The sequence below is a fragment of the Oncorhynchus kisutch genome, linkage group LG25 (genome assembly GCF_002021735.2).
Source record: "Oncorhynchus kisutch isolate 150728-3 linkage group LG25, Okis_V2, whole genome shotgun sequence".
NCBI classification, from domain to species: domain Eukaryota; kingdom Metazoa; phylum Chordata; class Actinopteri; order Salmoniformes; family Salmonidae; genus Oncorhynchus; species Oncorhynchus kisutch.
In genome coordinates, this window is record NC_034198.2 from 34,515,779 (window position 1) to 34,527,832 (window position 12,054).

At 39.5% G+C, this 12,054-nt stretch overlaps 1 protein-coding gene across 2 annotated transcripts in view; it reads left to right on the forward strand.

Moving 5' to 3' along the window:
- Window positions 1-11,677, forward strand: part of LOC109888671 (tetraspanin-15) — a 32,915-nt gene extending 21,238 nt beyond the window's left edge. For both annotated transcript variants that reach the window (XM_020479836.2, XM_020479834.2), the window contains 3 exons: window positions 1,125-1,175; window positions 4,733-4,849; window positions 11,355-11,677. In XM_020479836.2, coding sequence (XP_020335425.1) covers window positions 1,125-1,175; window positions 4,733-4,849; window positions 11,355-11,528 — 342 coding nt within the window. In that variant the 3' untranslated portion in view covers window positions 11,529-11,677. The remainder of the gene's footprint in view (window positions 1-1,124; window positions 1,176-4,732; window positions 4,850-11,354) is intronic.
- Window positions 11,678-12,054: the final 377 nt, after the last annotated feature.

Sequence of the window (12,054 nt, forward strand, 5' to 3'; positions counted from 1 at the left end):
AACTCTCCTGAAGTTTCCAAAAAATAAAAATAAATGCCTGTCAAAATGCCCATGGGCTGGCTATCATATCACACATTTCCTCCTCCACGGTAGCTGTCATTAATGAGCAAGAGATTGAAAGACCACAGTTGCTCGGGGATATTTCTGTCAAAATACCCTCAATAATGTATACCTTTTATCATTCAAGTGGAATTCATTCAAGTAAAATATAATGGACAAGTTCTAACAGCATCATTTTGTCTATAAAAAGAGGTAGGTGTCTGTTTTTGAGGGACAGTCGATTTCTCTGGTGTAGGTCATTCAGGGCTGCATTGATGGGTTGTGTGTTTTCCCTCACTTATTATCATCTACTGTTTGTACCTTTTAATGGATTGTGGGCCCCAGCGGTGGTTTTGGCAATGTTTAACAACTTGTTTCAACTTGCCTTTTCTTTCAAAAATGTTGAAAAACTGAGCATTCTGTAGCATTGCTTACTAATATTTAAATCAAGGTCTTAGCTAATATTTTAAATTAGGTTTATTGATTGCTCTTTTGAGTTTGTCCTCTGGCTGGATATTGGCCTACATGTCCATTTAATAACATGAACATGCCGAGTTTTGCGTTCCCTAATGCGATGACTGATTTTTGTGCGCTCTCTCTCTGAAGGATAATAGCTATTAGCTGGACTCCCATGAGCCAAGTAGCCTGAAATCCAGAACCTGTTTTGCTGACATTCCACTCCTTGTACTCTGTGTAATTAGCATGACAAAGAGTGGAATGTTTGCCCAGGCTACATCCCAAAGGACCAAACTTCTAAAATAGTTCAACTACACCAGGGCTTCTGAGCCTGTTTTGACATGAGATCTAATATTTCTAACATCTGTTTAGAAGATCGACAAGTCAAAGGGTTCCCACGTTTAGACATTTTATTCACTTTCCCACAACTTTTTACACACAAGCATCAGACTGTTTGATTCTCTGTTTGAGAAAAGCAAGTGGAGATTGTTGATTCTTAAATGCCACATTATTTGGATAATCCTCATCAAAAGATGTATCCTAACTTCAAATATGCTTGTGTAACCTGCCAATAATGTTCAGAAATATGTTACATCCGTTTAACATAGTATTATCTTGCTCCTTTTCAGCCTAATGAAGTTGCCAACACACTATGTGGATATAAGGTCCTTGAAAATGAGGTAAGACTGTCTGATCGAAATGTTGTCTCAATGTCTCTCACCTGCTCAATTTCTAAATGTGAAAGTCTAAATGTGAAACCTATGTGTACCGCTGTCAGGAACAGTGGCGACCAATAACCAAAGTGTCAAATGAATCTTTGCTTTTTAAACATGTCTGAAAGACCATATCACATGTATTCATAGTTCATTTTTTTATTTCCTTTGATTTGTATCTCTTTTAGTCCCCATTTGGACTAATCTTCCAAGGGTCCTTAAACATTAAAATACAATTTATAATACAAACACATTTTCACATATAACACACTATTACAAACATACATAATATACTATAAAATAATGACCCAATAAATACTCAATCTAAAAAAAGATTGATTCTTCATCTACTACAGTCCCACAGCATTTCTATGTATTATATTTAAATAGGTTTAAAATAATGTTTACATGTATATATTTAAAGGTTTCTAGTTTGCTCAGTTAATTTATTACATTTCTTTATTGCTCTAAATCAAAATGTTATTTTGCCTATTTCTTTTTTCTGTCTGGATAACACATAGATGGTGGACAATCTATTCCTAGTATTTACGGAATGTCTGTCTCTTACCAACTGAATACCGTTGTGAATAGAACATGGCCATTTTAAATGATGAAATTATGAAATAAAATAAGCATGTTTTTTCAATTATCTTGTTGATTGATGACCAACCAAGAACACTGCACATGACTGCAACAGAAGAACCATATCTCCACCTTAAAACAATCCAAACCCACTCCCTAATATTCTCCAAATCTCCTTGTAAAGCTTGCTGTACCTGTTGAACCGATTGTCTTGCTCCATAAATTGTAGTATCATCTGCAAATATAGTAGCTTGAGTTTCGGCTAAGGTATAGGGAAGGTCGTTGGTATATATGAAATAGAGAAGTGGCCCAAGGCAGCTGCCCTGTGCTATTCCACAGTTTAACACATGAGGGGAAGAAAATTAACCATTGATATAGGTGGACTGTTTCCTGTTAGTTAGATATGACTGTACCCAATTCAATGCTACCTCCTTAAAATCATAATGCATTAATTTGGTCAAAATTATTTCATGATCCACTAAATCAAATGCTGCACTGAAATCTAAAAATAGTACACCTACAAACCTGCCATTATCCATAGCATTGAGCCACTGGTCAGTCATGTCAACCAATGCAGCGAACCTGCCATTATCCATAGCATTGAGCCACTGGTCAGTCATGTCAACCAATGCAGCGAACCTGCCATTATCCATAGCATTGAGCCACTGGTCAGTCATGTCAACCAATGCAGCGAACCTGCCATTATCCATAGCATTGAGCCACTGGTCAGTCATGTCAACCAATGCAGCGAACCTGCCATTATCCATAGCATTGAGCCACTGGTCAGTCATGTCAACCAATGCAGCGAACCTGCCATTATCCATAGCATTGAGCCACTGGTCAGTCATGTCAACCAATGCAGCGAACCTGCCATTATCCATAGCATTGAGCCACTGGTCAGTCATGTCAACCAATGCAGCGAACCTGCCATTATCCATAGCATTGAGCCACTGGTCAGTCATGTCAACCAATGCAGCGAACCTGCCATTATCCATAGCATTGAGCCACTGGTCAGTCATGTCCACCAATGCAGTGGTAGTGGAATGGTTTTTGCGATAAGCATGCTGATTGGCTGTAATCAGATCATTCTTTTCCATGTACTCCCATGTTTGTCTACTCACAATACCTTCCAATATCTTACTGAGTGTAGGGAGTAGACTAATTGGTCGACTATTGGCAGGAGTAATGGGTTCTTTGCAGTCTTTCGGAATAGGACAGTTTAGCATGCTTCCATACATTTCCAAACATCCCCTTTTCCAGTGACCAATTAAATATGTATCTCAGTGGAACTGCAATCTGTGGAGCAGCACAGCGAAGCAAAAAATTGTCCATAAGACCATAACCTGTAGATTTACCATCAGGTAATGACTTTAATGGGTTTAACACCTCCTCCACTGACACCGTTTGCAGACTAAAAGAGCAGATCTTGTTGCTCATAATATGATCATCAATCCATTGGACAATAGCTTGTTTGGAATAATGTATGTTTACATTGTTGCTCAGTAAATACATGTTCTTTGTTAAAAAATCTGCAAAATGATTGGCAATATCAACTGGTTTTGTTATTATTTTCCCGTCAACCTCCACACTAGATGGGCATGAGCTAGATGTACCAAGTAAGCCCTTAAATGTGTTCCATACCTTTTTAGAATCATTTTTACAATCAGTTAAAGCATTGCTGTAAAATAACTTTTTTCCCCTTTCGATTCAATTTAACTGCATAATTACGTAATGTTCTATAATTCTGTTCATCAATTTCTAATTTTGACTTGACTGCTAAGACTTTTGCCATATTTCTTTGAGAAAAAGCCTCACCCAGTTTATCATCAATCCATGGAGATGGACGGGCACCAACTGTACTCTTTATTATAGGGGCATGATGGTCCATTACCTCAATGAGCAAATCAATAAAACATTCTGTAGCGTGATTTAAATCATCCTCTAGATGAATCAGCTCCCAGGGTACAGCAGCCAAATCATTTAGAAATAGCTCATGATAAAACATTTAAACATTTCTCTTAACCATAATCCTAGGGGGTTTCTTTGGAACCTTGGTGTTCATGGTTATGGTCACAATATTATGGTCTGTCCAGCCCACTGGCATTGATCTGGATTATAAGCATTGCAATGGTATATTACAGAAAATCAGATCAATGCATGTTTTTTTATTTTACCTTTATTTAACTAGGCAAGTCAGTTAAGAACAAATTCTTATTTTCAATGACTGCCTAGGAACAGTGGGTTAACTGCCTGTTCAGGGGCAGAACGACAGATTTGTACCTTGTCAGCTCGGGGATTCGAACTTGCAACCTTTCGGTTACTAGTCCAACGCTCTAACCACTAGGCTACCCTGCTTAATTGATGATCTAGTAGTATCATTAACCATTTGTTTCAAATCACAGTTCTTGGCATATCTCATCAATTTTGTTATATTCGAATTATTGTGATCCTTTCAATTTATAGTAAAATCACCCAATATAAATACATCTCTGTTGGTATCTGTGGCCTGGTCAAACCCAGTACATAAGTTATCCAGATAGGACACCTATCTGGTCTATACACACATCCTCCCAATATGGGTGCCTGGTGAGGCAGATGTACCTGAGCCCATAGTGCCTCTATTTGACATACATTAAGGTCATCCCTTCTCTTAAAAGGTATATGATTCTGAATGTACAGTGCTCCACCCCCACCATTCCTATTCCTGTCTCTTCTCAGTAGACTATATCCATGAATGTTAATTTGCCCATCATTTACAGATGCATCTAAATGCGTTTCGGTCAAAGCCAAAATGATGAATATTATTTATGTTGACCAAGTTAAAAACCTCATGTATTTTGTTAGGAAGGCTACAAGTAGTGGTGCTGAGGATGCTGCAAACCCCTATCCCCATAAAGGCCTGCCATTCACATGTTTACACTACATTCTGTCCCTCCTGTCAGAGGCTGGCCTTGCAGAATGTCATCTACATCAGAGGTTGTACTGATGCTGTCTTCATCTGGCTCATGGATAACTATAAGATAATGGCTGGCTTGCTGCTTGGCATCTTATTCCCCCAGGTAAGAGTTAACCACCATGTCAGACTGACATTTGATGTTCACCAATATTACACAGTTAATGATTAACACAGCGATGTCATGGGCTCAGAACCTTGGTTAATGGCTCTAGCAGAAGGCAGGTACAGGTTTCCACATAATGGTATGAAAAAATGTGTTTTTTTGTGGTGGAGTTTATCGGTTTCTATAATGGATTCATCTTTATAATTTTCAGTTGAAGCCGGAAGTTTACATACACTTAGATTGGAGGCATTAAAACTAGTTTTTCAACCACTCCACACATTTCTTGTTAACAAACTATAGTTTTGGCAAGTCGGTTTGGACATCTACTTTGTGCATGACACAAGTCATTTTTCCAACAACTGGGGGAAGGAAAAAGGGGAACGCTTGCAAGCCGAAGAACACCATCCCAATCGTGAAGCACGGCGTTGGCAGCATCATGTTGTGGGGGTCCTTTGCTGCAGGAGGGACTGGTGCACTTCACAAAATAGATGGCATCATGAGGAAAGAAAATTGTGGATATATCGAAGCAACATCTCAAGACATCAGTCAGGAAGTTAAAGCTTGGTCGCAAATGGGTCTTCCAAATGGACACTGACCCCAAGCATACTTCCAAAGTTGTGGCAAAATGGCTTAAGAACAACAAAGTCAAGGTATTAGAGTGGCCATCACAATGCCCTGACCTCAATCCTATAGAAGATTTGTGGGCAGAACTGAAAAAGTGTGTGCGAGCAAGGAGGCCTACAAACCTGACTCAGATTTACCAGCTCTGTCAGGAGGAATGGGCCAGAATTCACCCAACTTATTGTGGGAAGCTTGTGGAAGGCTACCTGAAATTTTTGACCCAAGTGAAACAATTTAAAGGCAATGCTACCAAATACTAATTGAGTGTATGTAAACTTCTGACCCACTGGGAATGCGATGAAATAAATAAAAGCTCAAATTAAGCATTCTCTCTACTATTATTCTGACATTTCACATTCTTAAAATAAAGTGGTGATCCTAACTGGCATAAGACAGAGAATTTTTACTAGTATTAAATGTCAGGAATTGTGAAACTGAGTTTAAATGTATTTGGCTAAGGTGTATGTAATCTTCCGACTTCAACTATATCTATAATGGTCTCATCTATAGTGGTCTCATATCTCGACTAGAGAGGAGGATGCATCCTCCTTATCAGTTTCTAAACTCAGACTCTCAGAACAAGTCATGGATTGGCACATTAGACACTTTCTATTGGTTTCCAATTCCATGTCCATATTATCAAGGACAGAGGGAAAATGGGACAAATGTGCAACATTGAATTTACACCTTCAAATTCTGTGAGCGTAGTTTCTCAGATCGTATTAAGAGCTTTTTGAGTTATTCTAGCTGTTGGCACAAATGTAACTAATAGGAGGTGACAGGGTGAAAAATGCCCTGAAATAAGGCCTGTTTTTTCTTCTTCTCGCAATTACTTCAGAACTACGGCAAGCAGCTCGGATAAAAGGTAATATTATGAAACAGGGCTCCATGAGAGTCCTTTAGGTGCCTTTTGGCAAACTCCTAGTGGGCTGTCTTGTGCCTTTTTACTGAGGAGTGCCTTCCGTCTGGCAACTCTACCATAAAGGCCTGATTGGTGGAGGGCTTCAGAGATGGTTGTCCTTATGGAAGGTTCTCTCATCTCAACAGAGGAACTCTGGATCTCTGTCAGTGACCATCGGGTTCTTGGTCACCTCTCTGACCAAGGCCCTTCTACCCCGATTGCTCAGTTTGCCTGGGCGGCCAGCTCTAGGAAGAGTCTTGGTGGTTCCAAACGATATCTTTATTTTAAGAATGATGGAGGCCACTGTGTCCTTGGGGACCTTCAATGCTGCGGACATATTTTGGTACCCTTCCCCAGATCTGTGCCTCGACACAATCCTGTCTTTGATCTCTACGGACAATTCCTTCGACCTCATGGCTTGGTTTTTGCTCTGACGTACACTGTCAACTGTGGGACCTTATATAGACAGTGGTGTGTTTTTCCAAATCATATCCAATCAATTGAATATACCACAGATGGACTCCAATCAAGTTGTAGAAACATCTCAAAGATAATCAATAGAAACAGGATGCACCTGAGCTCAATTTTAAGTCTCACAGCAAAGGGTCTAAATTAGGTATTGTTTTTTTAAACATTTGCAAACATGTCTAAAAACCTGTTTTCACCTTGTCAGTATGGGGTATTGTGTCTAGATTGATGAGCTGTTTTAAAATGTAATCCATTTCAGAATAAGGCTGTAATGTAACAAACTGTGCAAAAGACAAGGGGTCTAAATACTTTCCAAATGCGCTGTATATACATTCTGAATATGAGTGTGTTTGGCATGCTGGATGGGCCTCCCAGTTAGGAATGCTTCTCCACTGCATAGAATACATATTTGGTTGATCTCCCCATACACATGAATTCCCTATGGAGACATAGCTTTAATTTGTTGTTTTCCACAGTGTCTTATAGATGGGCCGAGACAGAGCAGTATTTCCACAGCAGTGAGTCTCGATGAGTGTATAACTTGTTCCACCCTTACAGCTTAGAACTAATCATGAGGCCGTTTTGGGGTAAGGGAGGTTGGGGGACATAAGCAAGAATCTTCTCAATAACTGACTTGAGCTGAATGCATTGAAGAAATCTATTGTTGTCCATGTAGGTTCGATGTTGAAGCCTCTCTGTTGAAGTGTGACCTTCATGAGTAAGGGAACCTGAAGGGCTTCCTTGTTACATGCTCATCTACCATAGCTGTGATTAGTTAGGCACTTAAGTCCGGAAGGAACATTTTCTCCGGATGAGAAGGTGAAGATGCAGATGAGAAGGTGTTTCATAATGGTCCCACGAGCCTTGCTTCACCACATGCTCCATAAAATGTCCTGATAATTAGCTATGTTTTATTAGCAATATTACCACTTGTATCTTGTAGAAAAAGGGATGGAGAGCGCTACAGGGATACACCTTTTGTAGATATTTAAAGATGGAGATTGTTCTTTGGTTACCAAAAAGTTTGAAAATTGTATGCGTCAGTGTCTTTGAGACTTTGTTGTGAAGGACAGAATACGTCACATGTTAATTATGTGTCCAAATGCAATCTGTTCCTCTGAAAACAAGGAATACAAATACAATTTTAAGTTTATCTAGAGGGACTTTTGTTGTTTTTAAATATTAAATAATTAGAAATCTTTATTGGCCGCTACATTTTCACCTCGAGCCAATTAAGAAAATACTACAGATCTCCTTTCAAAACACAACCCCCTGGGCACAGATGTCATTTGTCTATCAGATGTCTATTTTTGATTTACATTCGGTTCAGTTGTCAAGTAACCTGAATTCAAGTCAAAACAACAAAAAATGTCACCATGACATTGGATTTAGGTTCAAAGTTGGGTGAAAAAAATATTATATTCCCTTACTTTTAGTATATCCAAACAGTTTTCTACGTTGATTCAACATCCTCATATTTAATAACTATATACAGTACCAGTCAAAAGTTTGGACACACTTACTCCTTACACGGTTTCTTTATTTTTACTACACAAAGGGGTTGAAGACTTATTGACTACAGACATTTCAGGGTTGTTTCATTTTGAATTAACTGGTAAAAATAAAAAAAATTAAAACATAATTCCACTTTGACATTATGGTAAGCCCCAGTGACCAATTGAATTACTTTTAAATTCAGGCTGTAACACAACAAAATGTGGCAAAAGTAAAGTGGTGTGAATACTTTCTGAAGGCCCTGTAGATGGTTCCCCATATTTACAATCACATGTAGCATTGGAGGGAACACAACTTGGAGGGTATTGACTAAAGACGGTATTGACCAAAGACTGTATTGACCAAAGACTGTATTGACCAAAGACGGTATTGACTAAAGACTGTATTGACCAAAGACGGTATTGACTAAAGACTGTATTGACCAAAGACTGTATTGACCAAAGACTGTATTGACCAAAGACTGTATTGACCAAAGACTGTATTGACCAAAGACGGTATTGACCAAAGACGGTATTGACCAAAGACGGTATTGACCAAAGACTGTATTGACCAAAGACTGTATTGACCAAAGACGGTATTGACTAAAGACTGTATTGACCAAAGACGGTATTGACCAAAGACTGTATTGACCAAAGACTGTATTGACCAAAGACTGTATTGACCAAAGACTGTATTGACCAAAGACTGTATTGACCAAAGACGGTATTGACTAAAGACGGTATTGACCAAAGACTGTATTGACCAAAGACTGTATTGACCAAAGACGGTATTGACTAAAGACGGTATTGACCAAAGACTGTATTGACCAAAGACGGTATTGACCAAAGACGGTATTGACCAAAGACGGTATTGACCAAAGACTGTATTGACCAAAGACTGTATTGACCAAAGACGGTATTGACCAAAGACGGTATTGACCAAAGACGGTATTGACCAAAGACGGTATTGACCAAAGACGGTATTGACCAAAGACAGCTATTTTTCACAGTAAGGGCTGTAAAAAGGGTTAAGTCTTCTGACTGGCACTTTTAATCAATAAGTCCATTGTCTACTCACTTTCTATTGATTGGAAGGAGCTGTGGCTGCCTGTCTCTGGGAATAAATGATGATCTCTATCACCTGAAGCTATAGTACATCTAGGCAAAAGTGAGTCGTCGAATGAAGTCTTTCCCTGAGATCCCATATGTTATTGATTTGAGGGTATTTCGATTGAGCTACTAATGCTTTATTGATGTTGCCACAGGATTAATCATTCAATGTAATCTAGTCATTTGAGCAATCCTCCCACATACTGTACATTATATACTTTGAGACTGTCTGATAAAATGAGGTTGGTTTTCATAGACGGGTTGGTTGTTGAGCAGCAAACTCGTTTTATGCGCGACTATGGGGCTAAACAGACAGGGTTGGTTTAGATTGTTGACAATGAAAATGTAATTACATTTGCACAAATCAGCACTTGTCTCTCAAATACATTGTTACAATTGGTGGCTAGTTAGCGAATTTGAGTTAAAACACTTCAAAACAAGACATCAACAACAAGATAAAACTAGCTGAAACGAGGCACCTACGATTCCTCACATGGCAGCTTCTTGTCATTGTTGCTCTCTATCTGGCCATCCAGAATCACAACAACACATGGACTTCTGCACATCGTTTTCTAGAAGTTGTCAGATACTTGTTTATTTGAAACAGGCCAAGGTTGAACAAGTGGACAGACAGCCTTAGATTTGATTAGCCATCTGTTCAAGACTTTTCTTATGTCTGAGTTTCAGACCCCTCAGTCAATGAGTTATGAAACTAAAATGATATAGCTGACTTGACTTGCTGGCTACAGCTCTTCTACTGATGTTATGTTGAATACTTTCAACATACACCCACAAGGATTCCATCTAAGAGGCTGCTGGCAGTAAGAGAACATAATGTAGCTTAAGCTCTAGAATCAGCACAAGCTGTGGCTGTCTGTTCATAGATCATTGTAGCTCTCGTCTGTCTCAGGTCTGTGCTTTTGGTTAAATGCATGCTTCAGACAATTTTGTTAACGTTTTTGAAATGTATTTTGTATCAAGGACAAAATGTCATGATGTGAAACAGAACAAATTGCTTATTGACAACCACCTCCCCCAAAGAAAAAAGGCAGTGGTTGGTAAATGCCCTGTAGATCCAAAGTACCCCAATCTTTCTCACTCAACATCAACAAAACAATGGAGATGATCGTGGACTTAAGGAAACAGCAGAGGGAGCACCCCCCTATCCACATCGAAGGGACAGCAGTGGAGAAAGTGGAAAGTTAAGTTCCTCAGCGTACACATCAACGACAAACTCAAATAGTCCACCCACACAGACATTGTGATGAAGAAGGCGCAACAGCTCCTCTTCAACCTCAGGAGGATGAAATGTGGCTAGTCACCAAAAACCCTGACTAACTTTAACAGATCCACAATCGAGAGCATCCTGTCGGGCTGTACGGCAACTGCTTCGCCCTCAACCGCAAGGCTCTCCAGAGGGTGGTGTGGTCTGCACAACACATCACTGGGGGCAAACTACCTGCCCTCCATGACACCTATAGCACCCCGATGTCACAGGAAGGCAAAAAAGATACTCAAGGACAACAACAACCCAATCCACTGCCTGTTCACACCGCTACCATCCAGAAGGCGAGGTCGTTACAGGAGCATCGAAGCAGAGACCGAGAGACTGAAGAACAACTTCTATCTCAAGGCCATCTGACTGTTAAACAGCTATCACTAACTCAGAGAGGCTGCTGCCTACACTGAGACCTAGTCACTTTAAACCATGCCACTTTAAATAATGCCACTTTTAATAATGTTTACATATCTAACATTACTCATATATGTATATACTGTATTTTATACCATCTATTGCACCTTGCCTATGCCGATTTGACATTGAACTAGTGCTTGCTAAAGCAAGGTCATCTTCCACAAGGGTGTAGTTCAAGACTCTATTTCCCATCTCTGAATCTCCTTGTGTTTGCAGTTCTTGGGCGTGATCATTAGCTGGCTCTACATCACACGAGTGGAGGATGCCATTGCTGAGTATGGTAACTACCAGGATGGACTGCTGGACGCAGGGGACAGTGATGGCTTCAGGGAACCCAAGAAGCAGAGCAGAATGGCCAAATGTTGCAGGTGCATGCCAGAGATCGACTGAGCGTGCCTCATGTTATCTAACTAGCCTAAAACACTGCTGTGCCTGCCTCAGCCTTCCAACACACTGGAGCTATCAGCTCGAGTTTTACAACCACTGTTCAGAGACCTTTTTAGTGTGTGTTTTTGGTTCTATTCAGGGATTCTTTTTTTTCAGGGGCTCATTTATTAAGGTTTTATTAGGATGGAAGGGTATACATACCGGTATGTGCCTGTGCTGTGTGAAAAATAAATGGCTTTTTATTATTTTTCCTCATTGGTGAAGTATCGATTTTATATATAGATTTACAGCAAAAACATTTAACATTTTCTGTAATACTAAATACAAATATGTAGCTCACTAGCCAGCCCCTCATAGGAATACCAATATTTCAATCATTATTACCTCAGACTCCTGTATTGATGCCAATTAATTAAATGGGACATTTTTAGCTGTTCAAAGAGATATATTTTCTATGGTGAATTTTATGGAGGGTACCTACCTTGATTTTTCATAATCATTGGAGATGTCATGGGTTCAACACATTTAA